This window comes from Nerophis lumbriciformis, linkage group LG11 (genome assembly GCF_033978685.3).
Source record: "Nerophis lumbriciformis linkage group LG11, RoL_Nlum_v2.1, whole genome shotgun sequence".
NCBI classification, from domain to species: Eukaryota; Metazoa; Chordata; class Actinopteri; order Syngnathiformes; family Syngnathidae; genus Nerophis; species Nerophis lumbriciformis.
Genome location: NC_084558.2, coordinates 30,738,937 through 30,762,974, shown reverse-complemented (window position 1 = coordinate 30,762,974; position 24,038 = coordinate 30,738,937). Strand labels below are relative to the sequence as shown.

The window sequence follows — 24,038 nt, the reverse complement described above, 5'->3', positions numbered from 1 at the left end:
GTGTTTGTCGCCGCTCGCTGCTCTAATGAGTTTCTTCCTCAGGCTGCACTCTTCCAATCCCGCGCCTTTTTAGGCAGGAGCGCAGCCGAACTGGACATCAGGTAACTTCCCTTTTTTATTTTCATTTAAAGCTAAAAGGTAACACGCTGCTTTGTTGCTCTGAACCTTTTGTATGCTGACGCCATGTGTGCGTGTGACCTACCAGCTGTTAATGTGTCACTGCCAGATTCACCCAAACGCAAAACCTTACCAAATTTTACTCACCTGTCAATGCATCGCAGTAGCGGTCCTTTCTACTTGTCCACGCCCGCTTCGCCAATGCCTCGCACTGCTGCCTAAAACATACATTTGTTGCATTAGGGCATTTGCGACGTTGCCGTCGAGGACAACATCTCACAATTATTTTTTCTTCATCCGTTGCCAAATGTTTGACTTTTTCTGCAAGACGCTGCCACTAGGTGGCCCGTTTGCACAGTACCTCGGGATGGCTATGATATGTTGTGATGCATTCAATCGGTTCATTTCTTTTATCCTGGCTCAGAGAGAAAGTCTCTCAACATTGCACACACGCACATTGTGACATTAACCCTGCTGGTGCAAGAAGGTACAGCAGCTTCTAAAAAAAGATGGCCGTCTTGAAGCTGCTGAGGAAGCATGGCAGGTCCAGAAATAGACGACAGCTTTTGATTTCAACGTGCTGGGGTTTTTTATCCGCCTAGCGTGCTAAAGTTAGACCTCAACGTAGATGCCCGCTAGCTCGTCTGTTTTGTTGATGGATTATTAATACAAGTCAGGAACTGAATGAACGTCCTTTTTCCCTGATTGGCTAAAGCGGCCTTTGGGGTTATAGCGTCACCTGCTGCTTTGGCATGCACTTAGCCTCGTGACCTGTGGCCGTGTTACAGTTCAACACGTACACTTAGCATTAGTGCATCTGTAACCCGCCTTGGACAAGGAGCGACCACGGTCAGCAGATTGAGAGACGATAGTGCTCGGCAACAAGAGTTGTGTGATTGATGTCCAGCGTGACTCTTAAGGTGTGAAGAAGTGTGGTTTACACACATACTATCACACAGCCACAATTGCTGGCATGTGTTAAATGCGTTCACATTGTAAGGCAAAATGTAGTGAGCCTGTCAGTAACCGGTGGTTGGGGGTGAGTTTGTAGTGACGGAGCCATCTTGACTACGTAGCAGAAGGGAAAGGGACTAACTTGATATATACAATTAAATATGAGAGAAGAGGATTCCATGATATAGAGCAGTTATTCTCAAACTGTGGTATGTGTACCACTAGCGGGCTCCATCTAGTAAATATTCAAACACAGTGTCACTGTTGAAACTGTGTGTAATGTTACAGTCGCCAAACAAATCAAGTATACTTGTTAAATAAAACCTATTGCTTGTTTTTAATGAATACTTAAGCCACTACTGCAGTGGTTCTTAACTTGGGTTCGATCAAACCCTAGGGGTTCGGTGAGTCGGGCTCAGGGGTTCGGCGGAGGTCAAGACACACCCGGACTCATCGTGTAAATAAAAACTTCTCCCTATCGGCGTATTACGGACACGGCAACAGCAGAAGTCACACTGATTTGCAGGTGTGTAATTTGTTGTGAGTTTATGCACTGTGCTGGTTTTGTTCTTTGAACAAGGTGATGTTCATGCACTGTTCATTTTGTGCACCAGTAATAAAACACGGTAACACTTTAGTATGGGGAACATATTCACCATTAATTAGTTGCTTATTAATATGCAAATTAGTAACATATTGGCTCTTAACTAGTCATTATTAAGTACTTATTAATGCCTTATTCGGCATGGCCTTATTATAACCCTAACCCTCTAACCCAACCCTAACCAAATAACTCTAAATTAAGTCTTTGTTACATAGAATATGTCCCCTAGTGTCCAAAAAACTCTAAATTAAGTCTTTGTTACTTAGAATATGTTCCCCATACTAAAGTGTTATCAAAAACATATAACTTTGTCTTGAATTTGAAAATTTTTTTTTTTATTTTTCACTAAAGAAGGGTTCGGTGAATGCGCATATGAAACTGGTGAGGTTCGGTACCTCCAACAAGGTTAAGAACCACTGCACTACTGTATTTTAATGTTGGTCATTATGGTGGTACTTGGAGAACAAAGTGTTTTCTGAGGTGGTCTTTGGTGAACAAAGTTTAAGAACCAAAGATATAGGCGATATACAGAAATTATATCATAATAATGCATGTTGATGACACATTCTAGCTGTGTCCCGCAAATTTGACAGCAAGAGAGCTGTCGCCAAATGTAACGCCTCGCCATAGTGCAAAGCCGCATCTAATACTATGTTTACACTGCAGGCCAAAGTGGCCCAAATCTGGCTTTTTTTTTAATTTAGATTTTTTTCCAGCTGGCTGTTTACACTGCAAGTAAAATGTGATCTTTATCAGACTCCAGTATAAACGCACACAGACCCCAATGTGTCCCCACTGTGGCCTCAACGTCACTTGCATGTCCATCCATTTTCTACCGCTTGTCCCTTTTGGGGTCGCGGGGGGTGCTGGAGCCTATCTCAGCTGCATTCGGGCGGAAGGCGATGTACACCCTGGACAAGTCGCCATCTCATCACAGGGCCAACACAGATACAGACAACATTCACACTCACATTCACACACTAGGGCCAATTTAGTGTTGCCAATCAACCTATCCCCAAGTGCATGTCTTTGGATGCACTTGCATGTGCAGTTCGATATTGTGAAAACAGTTGACCAGATTCTGTATATGGACAAGAAAGTCGCTACTACCACTACAAAATAAAATCAAAGTCGCCACACCTTAAAAATGTGTGTTTTTTTTAATGTGAAAATAAATTAAAGTATATAATGTATGAATGGACATACAGTATATAGTGTAATATATTTGGTTGGGTTCTGATGGCTGTTAAGAAGAGGCAACATGAGCATCAGCATGGGTCCACGTTAGCTTTATTTTTAAACTCACTTATGTAAACAACTTGGGCAACACGGTGGAACAGGGGTTAGTGCATGTGCCTCACAATACGAAGGTCCTGAGTAGTCCTTAGTTCAATCCTGGTCTCGGGATCTTTCTGTGTGGAGTTTGCATGTTCTCCCCGTGACTGCGTGGGTTCCCTACAGGTACTCCTCCCACCTCCAAAGACATGCACCAGGGGAGGTTGATTGGCAACACTAAATTGGCCCTAGTGTGTGAATGTGAGTGTGAATGCTGTCTGTCTATCTGTGTTGGCCCTGTGATGAGGTGGCGACTTGTCCAGGGTGTACGCCGCCTTCCGCCCGAATGCAGCTGAGATAGGCTCCAGCACCCCCCACGACTCCAAAAGGGACAAGCGGTAGAAAATGGATGGATGGATGGGTTCTGATGGCTGTTACGAAGAGGCAACATGAGCATCAGCATGGGTCGACCTTTGCTATATTTTTAAACTTACTTATGTAAACAACTTACATACGTAACATGTAAGCAAATACACCACAGTGTGCACGTAATTTTTGGTCTTTCAACAATCGCTATTTCTTTGGAATCAAAATATATAATGCATATACTGTATTACATTAGTCTATTAATTTGCGCACTATTGACTAGTGATGCCCCGAAAATTTGGCTGCCGAAAAAAAGACTGCTCAATAAACTGGATGTTGTGATGAAGTATCCACTTCCAGTAGCGGACTGCGTCTTTCCCCACGCACACGATTGATGTTGCTCGCTCAAAACTGAAGAAAAAGACGCATTTAGGTCGAAATGCCCTTTAAACTGAAGTCACATTTGAAAAGATCCGATTCCAAATCGGATTTGTAGAAACCACCTGATGACCCTGTTTACACTGCACCAAATCGGATTTTTTTGCCCTCAAGTGACACAGATCTGATTTTTTGAGCCAGTCTTAACGCTCCAATGTGCTTCAAATCTGATCTTTTCACATCCGATTCAGGCCACATGAGGAGGTAGTCCAAATCCGATTGGAATCTGATCTTTTCAAATGTGACTTCAGTTTAAATGCAAAGCGACCTAATGCGATGCGTATGTGACTTTTGGGTCAGCTTTGGGCAAGCTACGTCATTTGTGTAAATGGTAAATGGTAAATGGGTTATACTTGTATAGCGCTTTTCTACGTTCAAGGTACTCAAACCGCTTTGACATATTTTCCACATTCACCCATTCACACACACATTCACACACTGATGGCGGGAGCTGCCATGCACGGCGCTAACCACGACCCATCAGGAGCAAGGGTGAAGTGTCTTGCTCAAGGACACAATGGATGTGACTAGGTTGATAGAAGCTGGGTATCAAACCAGGAACCCTCAGCTTGCTAGCACGGCCACTCTCCCAACCGTGCCATGCCGTGTGCATCCGGTTTCTATTTTCGACGGCCAAATTTTTGGTCCATCACGAGTCAATAGTGCGCAAATAATAGGCTACATGTAATATATGAATATATATTTTCATTCCAAAAAAATTGCGATTGTTGAAGGACCGGAATTGATGCTGTGGCGTATTTGCTTTCATGTGAGTTAAAAATAAATCTCATGTAGATTTACTTAATAGCCATAACAAGATTACAACCCTCCCAAATATATTACACTTTATACATCCATTCATACACATCCATTCATACAGTATATTACTTTCATTTGTTTTTATGTAAAAAAAAAAAAAACATACATTTTTAAGATGTGGCGACCATATCTATGGTGGCGACTTTTATTTTATTTTGTAGTAGTAGTAGCGACTTCATTGTTGATTTACGGACTTCGTTCAACTTTCTTCATGTTGAGGCCCATTGGGGCCACATTGGGCACTTTGTGCGTTTATACTGGAGTCTGATAAAGATCACATTTTACAGTGTAAACAGTTAGCTGGAAAAAATCTAATTTTGAAATAATCCGACTTGGGCCACTTCGGCCTGCAGTGTAAACGTAGGCATATTGGCCTAAATCTGGTGTGAAAAGATCATATTTGAAGCACTTTGAAGCGTTAAGACTGGCAAAAAAAATCTGATCTGACTCACTTGAGGGCAAAAAAATTCTGATTTGTAAACGGGGGCTAAGCCAGCAATCCTTTCCTCCATGGCGGCAAATGAACTGTTTCTTACACGTATTATCATCACTGCAAGATGAGGAATTGCTAAACATGCTACACTACACACTGTAGGAGGACACATTAAGCCATTCTAACTGCTAAGCTCTGGAATAAAAACATAGGTGGGCAGATCGATAGATATATCAACCGTAATGATACCAAGAATAGTGCCGGTATATGGTCAATATTTCAGTAATTAGATCAAGATTTTTTATTACAACAGTTGTTGTTTTTGTTATTGTTTACAAGTGATTGGACATAGGAAGAATTTAAAGGGGAACGGCGCTATTTAAAAAGCTTGCTTATCATTCACAATTCTTATGTAAGACAAGAACACATATGTCTTACTTCATTTAATGCATTCTAACTTGTACTATAATATACGACAAGCAAGAAGCAAATACAGTGCTTCTTAATTACTTTTTTGTCATGCCCCTCCTTGGGGATATCATTTTTATCAAGCCCACCAGATTGAAATATGATTGAAAACCTGATATGTATTTATTTATTCGTACAAACCACTACAGCACCAACACATGCCACTTAACTGAAGCGTATTATTTTCTGACGCACCCCACCCAGACATCTTATCATGCCTGCCCACTATCTGAGAAGTATTGGTCTATGATTACAACACTTTAAATGTGCTGCAGTCTGGCTGGAGGCTTGTGTATCATTCAAGAATGATAAAAGACTCTCAGACCCGCCCTGAAACCTCACCGGGCCCCCGGCCCCCCGGGGGGCCCTCCCTAATATTTGAGAAGCACTGAGCTATTTGGAGTAATCTATTTCACCTATTAAACACTCAAAAAAAACGCCAAGAATACTCCATTTACATGTCGTAACCTGCATATAAACCAAGTTTTAGCAACATCGTTATTATAAGCGCTAACGCTTTTAGTGGTGCCGTGATCACAGAGCCCCAACTAGCTTATGCAGCTGTTGATATACTGAGTCGAGTTGCTGAAAATTAATTCAAGATTATAAATTATGCCTCTCACTAGTAAAGTAGAATGTTGTGACCATACATCGGGAAGTTGATCAACTTTGACATTCCACTTAGACACTGAAATGACAGGAAAGACACAAAAAACGCTTGTTTGCGACCACATTTTTGCATTTTTTTTTCCTGCATATAGGTAATGATTTTTTTTTTTTATCCAAACGGTAAGATATAAACATCCCATCAGTCGGCATCCTAATGAGAGCAGATATTGTACACTAAGTAACTGATTGTTTTATCATTTATCATTATCATTTATTATGTTTATAGAGTATTTTGTATTTCTTGTTTAGCACTTAGCAATACTGCTGCACGATGCTTAATGTTTCCCCAAAGCTGGATCTGTTTAGCACGCAGCTTCTAAAACGTCCTCTGTATATTCAGGCTCAGAAAGATAAGGTTGTGGATCATCATTTGTTCCAAAGTAGCCGTTGTTGGCTCTCATGGAGTCTGCCATGATAAGTTGTGTTGTTGTAGGAAACACTGCCACTGCATGCTGAAAATGACCAAAATATGTAAATATACATGTTATTATCAAAGTGCCTGTCACTACATTACTTATATACTTACAGCATGTATTTCCAACATTAATTGAGGTTTATGGATGAGCGGAATAGAGCCAATCCCATTAGCTTGTTTTTAGCTGACTTTTGCTAGCGTTAGAATGCATAAAAAAAGAAACATATGTGCGCCTGTTTGACATAAGGCATGGCTATTTAACTACATAATGAAGAGGGACGCAGTTTCAAGAGCCCAAGGGCTCAGGGGCCGGACATCAAAATGTGGATGTTTCGTAAGAAAAGGCCTCCGCAGGTTATATTTCTTTGAGGCTGTGTTTACTTAATTGCGAAGTGAACACCTCGGCTTTCACACTGCACTGTTAAAAAATTAATTATTCTACCCTTGCTACTTGTTTCCAGCGTGTGCAGCTAGTTAACAGTATGAAGAAAAATAAGCTCTAGTTTTTGTTGAGGATTGATGTTCTTTTTTCTGAAAAGTTTTATTTTCTCAGTTTAATTTCTTTACACTTCTTCCTTCATTTAGATTTGTAAGACTGAAAATATAAACATAAAAGTATAACGTCCATTGTGTAGTTTACATAAATAAAATAGAATGTTTAGTGTTAATATAAACGTTTACACGTTTAGAAATTATACAACTTTCACACACCAAACATTGCATAGGACTTAACACTATTAGCGTTGTCGCCCTCTACTAGTCAATTTTAGCACTACATATATTAAACAAGATTTGATCATTACTCTCAGTTAAAAAACAACACGGCCACAAATACAAAATACATCACAAAGTCAGCAATTTCAATACAAAACAAACTAAATATCTTTATGCACAAATTATATCTACTTACAAATGTTTGACCAGGTTTGGTGATTAAACTTACACGCTGGGATTTCTACCATTGTTGCTTGTCTGGATCAAAGTGTCTGTCGCTTCAAACTCAAGCACTTGCTCGGTATAGAACATTCATACTTTGTTGTCCAGTCATTGTTAAAAGTCAGATTTTTGCAATCTATTGTAATTTTTTTTCCAGGGTTGAGTGAGTAGTCTTATTCTACTCACCCCATTGCTGCTTCATTGTGACACATATGCCTTGCTGTTGCCCACTTCAGGGTGGTGGGAGTACTGCATACGTGATCAGCCCTAGTTTTAATGGTTTCATCAAGCCTATTTGGGTGAGGTTTGGCGGGCAAAATGAAAAGCTTTGGCGGGCCGGATGTGGCCCGCTGGCTGCCAGTTGTATAAGCCTAACATAAGGATTGTGAATGATATGCAAAATTCCCGAAAAATTGCAGTTCCCCTTAACGGCGAACACCAAAGGATGTAAATCAAAACCAGTATTAGGAAACTATTTGTAGGTTGAGTGGCAACACTAAATTGGCCCTAGTATGTAAATGTGAGTGTGAATGTTGTCTGTCTATCTGCGTTGGCCCTGCGATTGGGTGGCGAATTGTCCGCCTTCCTCCCGAATGTAGCTGGGATATGCTCCAGCGCCCCCAAGACCTCGAAAGGCACAAGCGGTAGAAAATGGATGGATGGATTGAAGTATTGAATTGATATTCTGTGTTTTTTGTCTGATTGGAAATGTGATCAAAAATCGAATCATTCAATTCATCCTGCCAATTTAGGTATCATTATTGGTTTGACCAATACTGCTCCTGTAACTACATGATATTGGATTGATTCTTATATTTATAGTACCACCCAAAATTAATATAAAGTAGCTAAACAACAGAACAATATGTGTTTAATACACGTTGAAAGAAGTGTAGATAAAACCAACCATGTGGAACACTTTCCCTTGTGGATCAATAAAGTTTGTCTAAGTCCAAGTCTAAGTTACTGCAGGAAGTAACCTGATATAATTAGTAAATTAGCAAGTAGATTAATAATAGTTTTGAGAAAATAATACAACTGAAAATGGCGCTATATGTTACCGCATATGTCTGCAGCTAAATTAGAAGCCTTTGTACCCCTTTTAAAATGCTTCAATTATCATTTATATAACAAATAACATATCGTATTTGGTTAACCATATTTTTCGGACTATAAGTCGCAGTTTTTTTCATAGTTTGGCCGGGGGTGCGACTTATACTCAGGAGCGACTTATGTGTGAAATGATTAACACATTAGCGTAAAATATCAAATAATATTATTTAGCTCATTCACGTAAGAGACTAGACGTATAAGATTTCATCGGATTTAGCGATTTGCAGTGACAAACTGTTTGGTAAACGTATAGTATGTTCTATATGTTATAGTTATTTGAATGACTCTTACCATAATATGTTACGTTAACACACCAGGCACGTTCTCAGTTGGTTATTTATGCGTCATATAACGTACACTTATTCAGCCTGTTGTTCACTATTCTTTATTTATTTTAAATTGCCTTTCAAATGTCTATTCTTGGTGTTGGGTTTTGTCAAATAAATTTCCCCAAATAATGCGACTTATATTCCAGTGCGACTTATATATGTTTTTTTCCTTCTTTATTATGCATTTTCGGCAGTTGCGACTTATACTCCGAAAAATACGGTATATAATATATATATAATATATAGTAATAATATATATGACAAAATATATTTTAGACCAGGTGTCCCCAAACTTTTTGACTCGGGGGCCGCATTGGGTTAAAACAATTTGGCAGGGGGCCGGGCTGTATGTATGTATATATATATATATATATATATATATATATATATATATATATATATATATATATATATATATATATATATATATATATATATATATATATATATTCCTTGCGCACTAATTGACTGACAGAGTGCGCACTTGATGTCATGTTATCGATGGAAAAATGCATTTTTAGACAATATGATTTGCCTGAGCGACGAGGAGACACCAAGAGTAACACGCGTTAGAAAATGGATCAGAAAGGACAGATTGAAAATAATAATAATTAGAAAAAATAAATACAAATGTTAAACTTGGGACTTCCCTCCGGCCGGATTTTGGACGCTGGCCATAGTTTGGGGACCACTGTTTTAGACCATATCAACCCATCTCTATGAGAGAATAATGAATAATGATCGTCATTTTTCAGAAAGTGCACAATGATAGCTATGTAATAGATTGGGGTCACACACACTGCCTTAGGTACCAAGTAAGTACACAGTGTACATACTGTAGTATAGTTATCTATGTGTACGGAATTAAGGAAGTAAGTATGGAAGTGCATGATTAGAGTAGAGCCAACATGAGGCTAATATATATTTTTTGTTTTTCCATGCAGCATTCCATCTCTGTCCTTTGACCTGGCAAATGACTCACTCATGATTCGTTCACGATGACTCTTTTGTGGAGTCGCACGTTTCGGTCAAAGCTGGCATTTTCCCCCAACAAAAGGCAGACGTCCGCCTTCTGCTGAAGATGTTTTTATGAACACTTTTCGTTTATTTTCTTCAAATCGCAAAATCCGCTTGTACTTTTTTTATACTTGACTTCCCACTGCCTATTCCTCACCATCACGTCCGCTAAGGTCGGTCCTCGCCGACATGTGGTCGACCTTTCTGGTGACTGACGAGGAGGGCCGTGGCGTGGGACCTGCCGCCGCCGGCACTGCTGCGCCAGCTGGCGCGGCCCAAAGCATGGGGGGCCTGGCCGGCCTCATGAGTGGACGCAGCACGTTCGGAGGCAACAAGCGGCGCAGGACGGGACATGTCATGACGGAGGCCCAGGAAGGAAAGGTTAGCCATTTCCATTAGCATTATCATCATGTCTTAGCATAACTGTTGTTGCTGTACACAGATCAAGCTGGCCTTCTTCGTGGCCATTGTGGGCGTAGTTTTGACGGTCCTGGGGGTGTGCACAGAGTTTTGGGTAGAGCTGGCACCTTCAAAGAGTTTCTACGACAACCAGGTAGGACACGTACACTCACCTGCTAGTGCTTGTCATGTGACTTCCTGTGTGGCAGACATGTCCGGCGGTCCACTTGGGCCTGTGGAAGGGATGCACCAAGACGCTGTGGGTGGCCGACATCGACCCTGCCAGAGAGAGCTGCGGACCCGCTGAGCTGCCTGGAGGTGAACTACCCGACCTTTGACCTGCAGTAAAAAACAAATAGATGCAAATCACATGGTCCAAAACTATTTGGATTATTGCGCCTCGCTCTCGTCTTTCCTGCAGAATCCAACTGCACCTACTTCAAGTTCTTCACCACAGGGGAGAACACCGTAGTGTTCAACAAGACGACACACAAGAGTGAGTCAGCTCATACTTGGCTGCGTCGCCTCACACCGCCCACGCTTTTTTTTTTTTTTTTGGTGCTAAACCCCTCGCTCCCGTGGCCTTGCTGACTAGTCCGCCCACGACGTTGTGCTCCAGTGTTTCACCGCCGCCGTGCAGCCGCATGATGCAAACATCACATGGCCATTTTGCCACTTGAGCTAGCAGAAGACATTTGCGCTTGAAGTACATTTATTGACCTATATCACAGACTAGTGAAACACATAGAAGACATTTTTGTTTCTAATATATTACTACAGATATGAACCAAATAACATATATTCATTCCAAATAATTAAAACAGTAAACATGTTGAGTAGCTTGTTTTAATTTAGACATCACGTTAGCCTTTCCATAGCTTATCTTAAGCGATATTGTGCTAGCTTGTTTTGAATGAATTAACTCAAGAAATACAGTAAAACATGTTGAATTGTGATATCTGACACCCTACCAAAGCAATAGAATAGTTAAAATGACCTTTAATGGAAAGAAATAGGATTAGAAATTAGCATACTTGCCAACCCTCCCAAATTTTCCGGGAGACTCACGAATTTAAGTGCCTTTCCCGAAAATCTCCCGGGACAACCATTTTCCCGAATTTCTCCCGATTTCCAGCCGGACAACTATATTGGGGGCGTGCCTTAAAGGCACTGCCTTTAGCGTCGTCTCTCACCTGAAAAGGAGACTATTATATATGCCTCCGTTATCCATAGGTTTATCTATAACCCATAAAGTAGGCAGGCACGGAGCTATTTCTCAGCGTGTGTTTATACCAACCGGCACGTTAATACACTGACACACAACATCCGGATTCCCATCATGCATTGCTTCAAAACTACGGCAATTAGTAATGTCCAAAATTTCCAGCTGGACAAACAACATTGGGGGCGTGCCTTAAAGGCACTGCCTTAGCGTCCTCTCACCTGAAAAGGAGACTATTATATATGTCTCCGTTATCCATAGGTTTATCTATAACCCATAACACGGTGGCCGAATGGATATAGTCACTCATGAACGGTCAGAGAAGCACAAGGCTGCGGCAACGCAGTATTATGGGCCACCTTGCTAAATGGAGACCCGAGGGTGTAACATATGCCGAGACAAAGATGACCATGCTGATAGCTGCAAGCAACATCCCGTTCTCATTTGCGGATGTTTTCAACAAATCCGTGATGGATATGTTTCCGGATTCAGAGATCGCTCGCCAGTACTCAAATAGCAGAACAAAGGCTACTCAAATAGTGAAAGGTAAGTGTTGTTTTTTAAAGTAAGCAGCAAGTACAGTACAGTTAGTAGAACAACTGTGTTTTCATTACTGTGCACCGTATGTATGCAGTGTTTCCCACACATTCATTTATTTGTGGCGGCCCGCCACGAAAGAATTACGTCCGCCACAAATGGATTTTTCGGCTTTTGACTCGCTCGACCGCTCATAAAAGCAATGGGACTGTCTGTGAATGTTGCTTGTAGTTACACCTCCGGTGCAGTAGGTGGCGGTAGCCTACTATGCATTGTAACTCCGCCAATAGCGCTTAATTCACCTGGTGGGCCAGAAGAAGAAGAAGAAGCAGAAGAAGAAGAAGAGCGACGGACGGGATCAAAATATTCGCCGGCTACTTTTCATAATGATGGCGCTTCCTACGTTTCTACCTCAAACGTCCAAAAGCTGCTGAAAGCCTTGATCCAGGATGCCATGGGGAAAAAAACTTAAATGGTGCCTTTTGGCGATAGTTAGCAGCTTGGTGGCTCATAGCCGGCTAGCTAACGCTTGCTAGCATGGTAGCATTGCTTCATTTTTACAGGTGTTATAGGTAGATAGTCGTGATGGGTCCGGCAACACCGATGCATCGGCGCATGCGTCGAGCTCATAGAGCGAAACCCTGTGTCGGTGCGCGTACGGCTTTTAGAAAGTCACGTGATCGATCATGAGCTGTTTTGATCACGTGACCGATACGCGAACTGTGTCGCACTGACGCCTCCTCTGTGCCCTGTGAGCGGCTCTTTTCTACAGCCGGAGAAATAATAACTAAGAAGAGAAAGCGTCTAAAATTGAATACGTTGGAAAAACTGTTTTCTTTTTAAAATAAAAATGTGTAAAAAAAAAATAATAATAATTTCCAGGTCCACAAGCATCCTCATTCACAACACGTTCTCTTAGATTTCCATGTTATGATACATGTTCACATTATTTATTGACTGTATCTAAAAAAGACAAAAAATATATTTTTATTTAAATGAAGTTATGAAATAATCCTAAATGAAATACAATGACTTGGTTTATATTATTGTATATACTAGGTCAGTGGTTCTCAACCTTTTTTCAGCAATGTACCCCCTGTGAATTTTTTTTAAATTCAAGTACCCCCTAATCAAAGCAAAGCATTTTTGGTTGAAAAAAAAAGATGAAGTAAAATACAGCACTATGTCATCAGTTTCTGATTTATTAAATTGTATAACAGTGCAAAATATTGCTCATTTGTAGTGGTCTTTCTTGAACTATTTGGAAAAAAAGATATAAAAATAGCTAAAAACTTGTTGAAAAATAAACAAGTGATTCAATTATAAATAAAGGTTTCTACACCTAGAAGTAATAATCAACTTAAAGTGCCCTCTTTGGGGATTGTATTAGAGCTCCATCTGGATTCATGAACTTAATTCTAAACATTTCTTCACAAAAAAAAAATCTTTAACATCAATATTTATGGAACATGTCCACAAAAAAATCTAGCTGTCAACACTGAATATTGCATTGTTGCATTTCTTTTCACAGTTCTTTTTGACAGACATTTTAGTGACAAACCTGAGCTTGTGCTTCACGGAGTTTATGAACTTACATTCATATTTTGTTGAAGTATTATTCAATAAATATATTTATAAAGGATTTTTGAATTGTTGCTATTTTTAGAATATTTTTAAAAAATCTCACGTACCCCTTGGCATACCTTCAAGTACCCCCAGGGGCACGCGTACCCCCATTTGAGAACCACTGTACTAGGTCATAAAATCAGTGTCAGTTGAGTCGGTCCATAGGTTGCCTGTAGGGATTTTTAATGTCCAGCAGATGTCAGTATTTCGTGACACAGTATCGACACAGTATCAATACAGTTTTGTAATGTGTCGAAACGCTTCATGAGGCCTCATCAACCCATCACTAGTAGATAGGTTATAGCTGCATCGCTCGCGGCTCGTCATATATTTAACGTTAATCCGCGATTTCACCGAGCGTTTCACTAACGGTGAGCAGCTTGACGCTGCTTCATTAACATCGCCGCTGTTTGACTCGGGGGCCGGGCAGACGCACGTAGTAACAGTCACGTGTTTTCATACCGACGAGCTAACGTGTCCAGGTTATAACCCTGTTGTCAATAAACACACATGGACTGAAGCTAAATTGTCCACTACAGTATGTGAATGCAATGAAAAGAATAAAATGTGAGCCAACCAGCTGTTAAAATGTTGTCCAGGTTAATGTTTTGGCCAATAAAGGCCCTTCATTTCAAGATTTCAACTGTGATCGGGCTTTAAATAGGTGGCTGACCTGTTCAGATGAGTGTAACTGCTACTGGTCAAATAATGTGAAATAGCCTTTTAATTTTACATGTATGCAATGCCATTTAAATGTAATTATAGATAATAATAATAATAATAATAATAAATACTGTGTAGTGTTGTAAATAGTCAACGGGAAGGATTTTAGTAAGATATAAGCCATGAGCACTACACAGCCAGAAAAAAACCTAGGCAGGACAAGTAAAAATATTGGGGCAAGTAGATTTGAGAAGTCAGGCAAGTAGAAAAAAACCTTAACGTTGAACCCTGCATGTGTTGAGCTGCTGCCGCTTAAGGTTAGACGGCACTGTACATAGAGCGGTTCTGCTCGTTAGTAATAAATTCTATTGTTGGATGTTCACTCCTTCACACAGATGAGTATAGAAAAATATTTTCAACGGCCAAAAAGGGCTCGACTTTGAGAGGAGGTAGACCTACAGTCCGGACCACAGGTGCGACCAGTTCAGCAGCAGCAGGAGGAGGAGGAGGAGGAGGAGGAGGTTGACTGACTGTGGCAGGACACCTCTGCCTCTGTTTCACTTCATGTTGCTGGTAAATAATATGGTTGTAGTAGTAGGCTAAAGTTAAATTATTTAGTATTCACTAATTAAAGGGGCAGAGCTTTAAGAGACATTTTAGCTTTTATATTTTATAAGATATATTTTTTGTAAGAACCACAATTAATAAATATATTTCAGTGAATCACTAATTGTTCAAATCTGTATATAAATATGTACATAAAATGCTGTAATTATATTCCAACTCCGCGTTCTTCTTGGTCATCGCCGCTGCCGCCGCCACCCCAAGCCCCCCAACCACACCACCACAAATAGATGCCTGTCCTGTGGGAAACACTGTGTATGTATGTATATATATATATATATATATATATATATATATATATATATATATATATATATATATATATACCTATATATATATATATATATATATATATATATATATATATATATATATATATATATATATATATATACATATATATATACCTATATATATATATATATATATATATATATATATATATATATATATATATATATATATATATATATATATACAGGTAAAAGCCAGTAAATTAGAATATTTTGAAAAACTTGATTTATTTCAGTAATTGCATTCAAAAGGTGTAACTAGTACATTATATTTATTCATTGCACACAGACTGATGCATTCAAATGTTTATTTCATTTAATTTTGATGATTTGAAGTGGCAACAAATGAAAATCCAAAATTCCGTGTGTCACAAAATTAGAATATTACTTAAGGCTAATACAAAAAAGGGATTTTTAGAAATGTTGGCCAACTGAAAAGTATGAAAATGAAAAATATGAGCATGTACAATACTCAATACTTGGTTGGAGCTCCTTTTGCCTCAATTACTGCGTTAATGCGGCGTGACATGGAGTCGATGAGTTTCTGGCACTGCTCAGGTGTTATGAGAGCCCAGGTTGCTCTGATAGTGGCCTTCAACTCTTCTGCGTTTTTGGGTCTGGCATTCTGCATCTTCCTTTTCACAATACCCCACAGATTTTCTATGGGGCTAAGGTCAGGGGAGTTGGCGGGCCAATTTAGAACAGAAATACCATGGTCCGTAAACCAGGCACGGGTAGATTTTGTGCTGTGTGCAGGCGCCAAGTCCTGTTGGAACTTGAAATCTCCATCTCCATAGAGCAGGTCAGCAGCAGGAAGCATGAAGTGCTCTAAAACTTGCTGGTAGACGGCTGCGTTGACCCTGGATCTCAGGAAACAGAGTGGACCGACACCAGCAGATGACATGGCACCCCAAACCATCACCCAACCATGCAAATTTTGCATTTCCTTTGGAAATCGAGGTCCCAGAGTCTGGAGGAAGACAGGAGAGGCACAGGATCCACGTTGCCTGAAGTCTAGTGTAAAGTTTCCACCATCAGTGATGGTTTGGGGTGCCATGTCATCTGCTGGTGTCGGTCCACTCTGTTTCCTGAGATCCAGGGTCAACATTAATAAGTACTTAATAATGACTAGTTAAGAGCCAATTTGTTACTAATTTGCATGTTAATACGCAACTAATTAATGGTGAGTATGTTACCCATACTAAAGTGTTACCATGTTTTATTACTGGTGCACAAAATGAACCGTGCATGAACATCACCTTGTTCAAAAAACTCACAACAAATTACACACCTGCAAATCAGTGTGACTTCTGCTGTTGCCGTATCCGTAATACGCCGATAGGGAGAAGTTTTTATTTACACGATGAGTCGGGTGTGTTTTGACCTCCGCCGAACCCCTGAGCCTGACTCACCGAACCCCTAGGGTTCGATCGAACCCAGGTTAAGAACCACCGCAATAGAACAAGAAAATTCGGCTTGTCAAGACTTTCCAAAACAAGTAAAATTAGCTAACCTCAATGAACCCTAAAATACATTAAAATGAGTAAATTCTCACTAATAACAAGTGCACTTTTCTTAGTAGAAAAAACAACAGACCTTTTTGCTCAATATGTTGAAAAATATTCTTAAATTAAGTAAATGCTAGTGCCATTATCTTAACATAATGATATGCGCTCAGCATCATGATTTTTTTTTTCATACTTGAAGTATGAAATTATTACTTTAAAAAATAGTTTTATACTTGTGAGTGTTGATGACACAGGTTTGCATCAGTTGATATTCTAGTTTCAAGCATGTTTTACTCAATATAGGTCATAAAATCTCAGCTACAAGCTGTACTATCTTACTGAGATAATTTAGGACCAAAACCCTTAAAACAAGTAAAACACTCTGACATAAAATCTGCTTAGTGAGAAGAATTATCTTATCACACAGAAAATAAGCAAATATCACCCTTATTTGACATATTTAATCTTACTTAGATTTCAGTTTTTGTAGCGTTCATAGTACGTAGGTTTACAGTCAAAAACAAAGCTCTTTAGGACACATTTGAGCATATTTAAAGTGTCACCATGCCTGTTTATAGGTTAAATCAGCACCCAACTTGGTTATTTGTTAAAAGCGTTGTTGCGTCTTCTTATGAGTTAGAACAGGGGTGTCCTAAGTGGGGCCCATGGACCAAATTTGGCCCGCTAAGTTGTTTCGTTGGCCCACCAAAGGGTGGGAACTTTAATATTAGGCTGCTTGTGTTTCACACTTAAAATTAGGGATTCCCCAATCTCATTCTGGAAAAAAAACAAGTATCAAATTATATCGGCTTGCATGTAAAATGTCCGATATAAGCTCTGATGCAAGCAGACCTGCAGAGAGTCTATTTTTGCTAAGGTGGGCAGCCATTTGACAGCTACATTTCATCCACTAAGCACACATTAAAGTTAAATTTAAAGTACCAATGATTGTCACACACTAGGTGTGGTGAAATTTGTCCTCTGCATTTGACCCATCCCCTTGTTCACCCCCTGGGAGGTGAGGGGAGCATTGTGCAGCAGCGGTGACCGTGCCCGGGAATCATTTTTGGTGATTTAACCCCCAATTCCAACCCTTGATGCTGAGTGCCAAGCAGGGAGGTAATGGTGGTAGGTGTTTTATTGAATTTTAGTCATTTACAAAAGGTAAAAGTTAAAGTTAAAAGTACCAATGATTGTCACACACACACATAAATATAGAACATGCTACTTACACATGCAGAGTCAAAGCAGAAGCGTATTAAAAAGTATCCAGTAACAGACGGGTCCGCATTAATTAACTTACTGCATCATGATCTTTGATTATTGTGGACACTAGGTGTCACCAAAAATTATTTTTTTCCACAATTTGATCACAGCATAAGTCTATTCCACATTCCACACTACAAAAAAAATACAAGTATGCATGATTCTTATTTTTATCGTATCGGAATAATGTCATTATTGGTCAATACTCAAGACTCCAATATCTGGATCGTATCGGAAGTGAAAAAGTTGCATCGGGACACACCTGCTTAAAATCGCCGTGTTTGGCCAGCGGCCCATCGGCACATTTTCAATTCGGCCCTTGGAGGCAAAAAGGTTTGGCACCCTTGGGTTGGAAAGAACACATATGTCCAGCCATTTGTTTTAAGATGTCCTAAGTCAGGCCACCTAGGGGCGCTCTTCCTTTTTTGGTTAAGCGACACAGTAAGCCTTTTTCAACCGTCTTCAATTCTTGTGCCTTTTCCAAATGACTTTCTTCCGCCCCCATGCAGATTTGAACGTGGCGGCGGCCATGTTGTCCCTCTTCAGCTTGGTGCTGATGGTGATGGGCGCCATCTGCATCAGCATGGCGCTAAGCAAGGATATCGTCTTCTTCCTCAAGCCTGCCTCCATCTGCTTCATCCTGTCAGGTACCGTGCCAAAGAGTTGAGTTGAGTTGAGTCTGTGTTTATTTGGAACATGCATGCATACAACATGATACATCGCAATTTCCAGTTTCTCTATTCAACATGTTCGAAAAGGAGTAGGGAGAAGCAGAGCTTATTTAATCCTACCCCTTTTCCTATACATAGTAGTTGCTAAAACTTTTGTTCACTTCCTGTTCTCAATTTATTCACAATATATTCCATAAGTAATAACATTCAAAATAAATAAATAAATGATAATTAGTGAAGTAAGTTTTATTTCATATGGTGAGATAAATAAGGTTATCTAGAAAATGAATAAATGGATGAAATAAATTCAGAATGTTTATCATGGTTCTTCTTCTTTGTACTTTGTAAACACTTTAAGTTTGATGCGTTTCTTGAAGTGGATCATATTAGTACATTGTAGTGTTGTTCCGATACCAATATTTTGGATTTTGGTACCGGTACCAAAATTATTTCGATATTATTCGATACTTTTCGATACTTTTCTAAATAAAGGGAACCACAAAAAATTGCAATATTGGCTTTATTTTAGTAAAAAATGTTACGGTACATTAAACATATGTTTCTTATTGCAAGTTTGTCCTTAAATAAAATAGTGAACATACATGATAACTTGTCTTTTATTAGTAAGTAAGTAAACAAAGGCTCCTAATTTAGCAGCTGGCGTATGCAGTAACATATTGTGTCATTTCCCCTTCTATTATTTTGTCAAAATTATTAAGGACAAGTGGTAGAAAATTAATTATTAATCTACTTGTTCATTTACATCTGCTTAATTTCTCTTTTAACATGTTCTATCTACACTTCTGTTAAAATGTAATAATCATTTATTCTTCTGTTGTTTAATACTTTACATTAGTTTTGGATGATACCACTGATTTGGGTATCAATCTGATACCGAGTAGTTACAGGATCATACATTGGTCATATTCAAAGTCCTCATGTGTCCAGGGACGTATTTCCTGAGTTTATAAATATAATATAAATTAAAAAGAAAAGAAAAACTATCGACGTAATCATAGTAGTATCGACTAGATACGTACCTGTACTTGGTATCATTACAGTGGATGTTAGGTGTAATGATACCTAACATCATTAGCATTTTGGCTTAGTTTTTAAGCCAAAATGCGTCCGATCTCCCTTTTCTGTCTACACACATTGTCTGTTTGAAAGTATTCCGTGATTGTGCGCTGCCGAACATGCTCGTCTGCTCGTAAACCAGCAATGACACGACGTGACGACGACGGAGGGGTTGGTGGACCGTTACTTTTCAGAGGCATTATAGTAACGAATATGATACATTAGTATCACGGTACTATACTAATACCGGTATACCGTACAACCGTAGTACATTGTTTGATTTCTTTGCTTAATCCATTCCATAGTTTAATTCCACATACTAATATACTGAAGGTCTTAAGTGTTGTACGTGCGTACAAATGTTTTAAATTACATTTTTCTAGAAGATTAAATTCCTCCTCTTTTGTTGTATATTCTTGGGTAGCAGATTATAGTTTGCTTTGTGCATAATTTTAGCTGTTTGCAAATTCACTATGTGGTGGAATTTCAGAATTTTCGATTGAGTCCAAAGAGTCCAGCTCACAGGAAGTACTCAGGACAGACATCCTGTCTTCTCGTCCTCAGGCGTCCTGGTCCTCCTGTCCCTGTTGGTCTTCCAACAGGCGGTGTGGGCGCTCCTGGATAGCGACCACTCTGTCCCCCTCCATCACCAGTTCTCGTGGTCCGTGTCCTGCCTGGGCTGCGCGGGGCCCATCCTCATCGTGGGCGGGGTGCTCTTCCTGCTCTTGGCGCTGCCTTACAGCCCCTGGCAGAGGTGCCTCCCTCACAGCGACAGCAGCAGCTAGTGGCCCGGAGGCCGTATTGCACTTTGTGTCAGCGTGGGCTGGGGGGAGGGGCTATGGAGGCATTTTCGGAAAGACGTTTGGCTAAAGGTGTTTACTTTACTACAATGTAAACATCCAATATGGAGTCTTAAAGCTCAGATGGGATCCACAGACAATCCTGCCTCATTTAAACGATTCATTCTCTCTCAACTACAGTTGTCTCCGGCCTGCAAGCTAATATTGTTTGGCTTGCTATGACAGCGTTGTCCATTGTTTCCAACCGAGGGTCACATTTTGAAAAAATTCAATAAAGCATGCGGCGGCCATTTTGATATTTGACATTTTTAGGAAACCAACCAAGCTGCAAGCTGATAAGTTAAAGTTAAAGTACCAATGATTGTCACACACACACTAGGTGTGGCGAAATTATTTGACCCATCACCCTTGATCACCCCCTGGGAGGTGAGGGGAGCAGTGGGCAGCAGCGGTGGCCTCGCCCAGAAAGTGAAATATATCTAAAGAAAAAACAGCTTTGTATTATAAGTGATGACCCTTTTCTCCCTGTATTTAAAATTTGTGCTCGTTTTCATCCCTTTTTTGTTTGCATATTACAAATATTCAAACTTAGTTTTTTCTGAAATTCAATTTGAAAATGTATCTTATTTCTTTAATATTTTGACTTAATTTTTTCGTCTTTATTCCTTTTTTCCAACTTTTTTTTTGTTTGTTTGTTCCTCATATTATTCTGACCTGAAAAGAAAAGCAAACAACAAACAAATTAATTACATTTAGTTCCCTTATGATATAACTATATTATATTATTAAAAAAGCACGTAAGATTACAACTTTTTTTCTCTTGATATTATGATTTAACAGTGTTTCTCACAGTACAGCAATCTAGTGGTGGGTTGTCGGGGAGAAGAGGGGCTTTGGGGGACTTATAATAATAAGGACTTATATTATATATATATATATATATATATATATATATATATATATATATATATATATATATATATATATATATATATATATATATATATATATATATATATATATAATAAGGACTTATAATAACATAGTAATCATTTGCATAAGTTGCAATGACGCATTTGTAAAGTGAGTACAAAAAATTACAATCAAAACCAATTTTTAAAACTACAAACTGACATTTTGTCGCTTCTCTTTGTTGATTCTTATGCCACAAATAAATAATTGTATGAAAAATCTTTATCGTCCTAATATTTCCTTTAGTCTCACAAAATTATGACTTTTTTCTCTTAATATCATGCCGGAAGCATCTAAAAATTATTTAACTTATTTTTCTTTTAATATTTCAACTTTTTGTTTTTAAAAGTATTTCCCCCAACCTATTTTTACTTTATTATTGCAAAATTAAGACATTTTTCTGTTTAAGTATTTGTTTTAATCTCTTAATACTATCTCTTTATTCTAACAATATTTAGACTGTATTCTTATAAAATCACTGCTCTTTTCTCCAGTCTTCATTTTAGATCTTTTTTTTTTTTTTTTATTTGGTTTAGTTTAATTGTATATTTGGACAATACACAAGCGGTAGGAAATGGATGGATGGAAAAATGAGCCACAGGAAGAAATGACCCCTGGGCTGCACTTTGTACATCCCTTTGTTTGCAGCTATAAAAAATGTTTTGCTAACATGTTGCTAAAAAAATAACCAGTCGTTAATCATTTAAACATGTGCTCTTGCAGGAAGTGTTTGTTATACTGTGTGTGCTGACTGTTGATAATTTTTAATAAATGTCCTCTTTGTGTTTTGGGTTGTTGTTATTCATGTTATTATTATATACTGCACATGAGTTGCTAATCACATGTATCCTCCTCAAAAACAAGACACATGATAGTGTGCACTTTGTAGAGAAGATTTTATTCGAGGGACTTAATAAAGTGTGTTATTTCATTATGTTTCTTTAATAAGAGCCCCTCATGTAGCTAATGAACAATACAAAATATCAAAAAATAAGACAATGTTGTCAGTGACATTGACAAGTGATGTGTAGCTCACAGTACATCTCAGTCTCCATGTTGACCCGCTTGCAGGCTTAATTGAGCCTCTCCTACGTAGTTTGGCTGCGACCCCTTCTCTAAATATAGAGCGTGGTCAACAGGAACACAACCACACAACATTACACACATACACAAACGAACACACACGCGCACACTCACACTCGTACGCCGTCAGTATGAGTTAACTAAGAGCTCATCAAGTCAGAGGCTTGTCATCAAATGTCTTCACGTTGAGTCAGCGCCATCATTTCCATTTAACATGTCCTGGTTGTCTTCGTGTCCCACATCTGACGACCCCTCCCTCCCATCTCCCCCCTTGGAGTGACAAGATGCACCCTCGCCTGAGCGTTACGGCAGATTTAAGTGGCAAAGCAAGTAAAAAAAAAATGTCATCTTGACTGGCAGCCTCACCCACACCTGAGTAAAGTGCGCACGCGGCTCAGGAAGCTGTGCACGTTATCAGCGAGAGCAGACAAGGAAGGAAATTAAAACGTTGGCTCCAATGGTGACTTCATCCCAGCCAGGTGCATGATAGGAGAGACTTACGCATACTTAGCATTTCAAGTGTGTTAAAATAAAAAGTCAAATGCATGTGTCGACGTTGTTGACATCCACATTCACCCTTCTAGATTGGAAACAGTTGGCCAATTGTTATTTTGAAGCTAGATCAATTTTTTTGGTTCTCTGTTCTTCACTGCCTCAGTATTGGATAAATACGTGTAATTCTGCCAGCAAGGCCTTCTCTGCTGGCCTAACATAACCAGAAATCATGATCATAATTAAAGATAAAAGTAATGTCTAATTTACTTTCCATAAGTATCTAAAAGTATTCATATTCTAGTCATTGGGGCGGTATAGCTCGGTTGGTAGAGTGGCCATGCCGTCAACCTGAGGATTGCAGGTTCGATCCCCGCTTCCGACATCCTAGTCACTGCCGTTGTGTCCTTGGGCAAGACACTTTACCTACCTGCTCCCAGTGCCACCCACACTGGTTTAAATGTAACTTAGATATTGAGTTTTCACTATGTAAAGCGCTTTGAGTCACTAGAGAAAAGCGCTATATAAATATAATTCACTTCATGTCAAATTATGTTCGTTCCAATGCTGTTGTTTTTAGTTTAGTTTGTATCCAATCAGAATTCAGCTAGCTTATGTTGCCATGCTGTACAAAATCTGTCCGGGGCCTTCAGAATCAACAATGCAGGCGTCTGTGCACTGTACGTGAATGGACACATACAGGTGATAGACAATTGCGATAGCCAATCAGATCACGAGTTGTTGTCAGTAAGGCCTACTAGCTGGCCTAACGCTGTGATTGGATACTCAAAAATAGACCATTTTGTACACTTGTAACAAACGCACCCAAGTTCCCCGGGTGTCTTTGCCACT

At 39.3% G+C, this 24,038-nt stretch overlaps 2 protein-coding genes across 2 annotated transcripts in view; one reads left to right on the top strand and one right to left on the bottom strand.

Moving 5' to 3' along the window:
• Window positions 1-10,837, bottom strand: part of LOC133610515 (uncharacterized) — a 35,636-nt gene extending 24,799 nt beyond the window's left edge. The window contains exons 1-3 of the mRNA XM_061966847.1: window positions 10,791-10,837; window positions 10,526-10,691; window positions 265-335 (exon numbers count right to left, since the gene is read on the bottom strand). The gene's annotated coding sequence lies outside the window, so the exon portion shown is untranslated. The remainder of the gene's footprint in view (window positions 1-264; window positions 336-10,525; window positions 10,692-10,790) is intronic.
• On the top strand, window positions 59-21,348 carry LOC133610522 (voltage-dependent calcium channel gamma-6 subunit-like). The gene is made up of 7 exons (XM_061966858.1): window positions 59-101; window positions 9,881-10,334; window positions 10,396-10,506; window positions 10,562-10,670; window positions 10,774-10,848; window positions 18,601-18,738; window positions 20,404-21,348. The coding sequence occupies exons 2-7, from the start codon at window positions 10,143-10,145 to the stop codon at window positions 20,622-20,624; spliced, it is 846 nt and encodes a 281-aa protein (XP_061822842.1). The 5' UTR covers window positions 59-101; window positions 9,881-10,142; the 3' UTR covers window positions 20,625-21,348.
• Window positions 21,349-24,038: the final 2,690 nt, after the last annotated feature.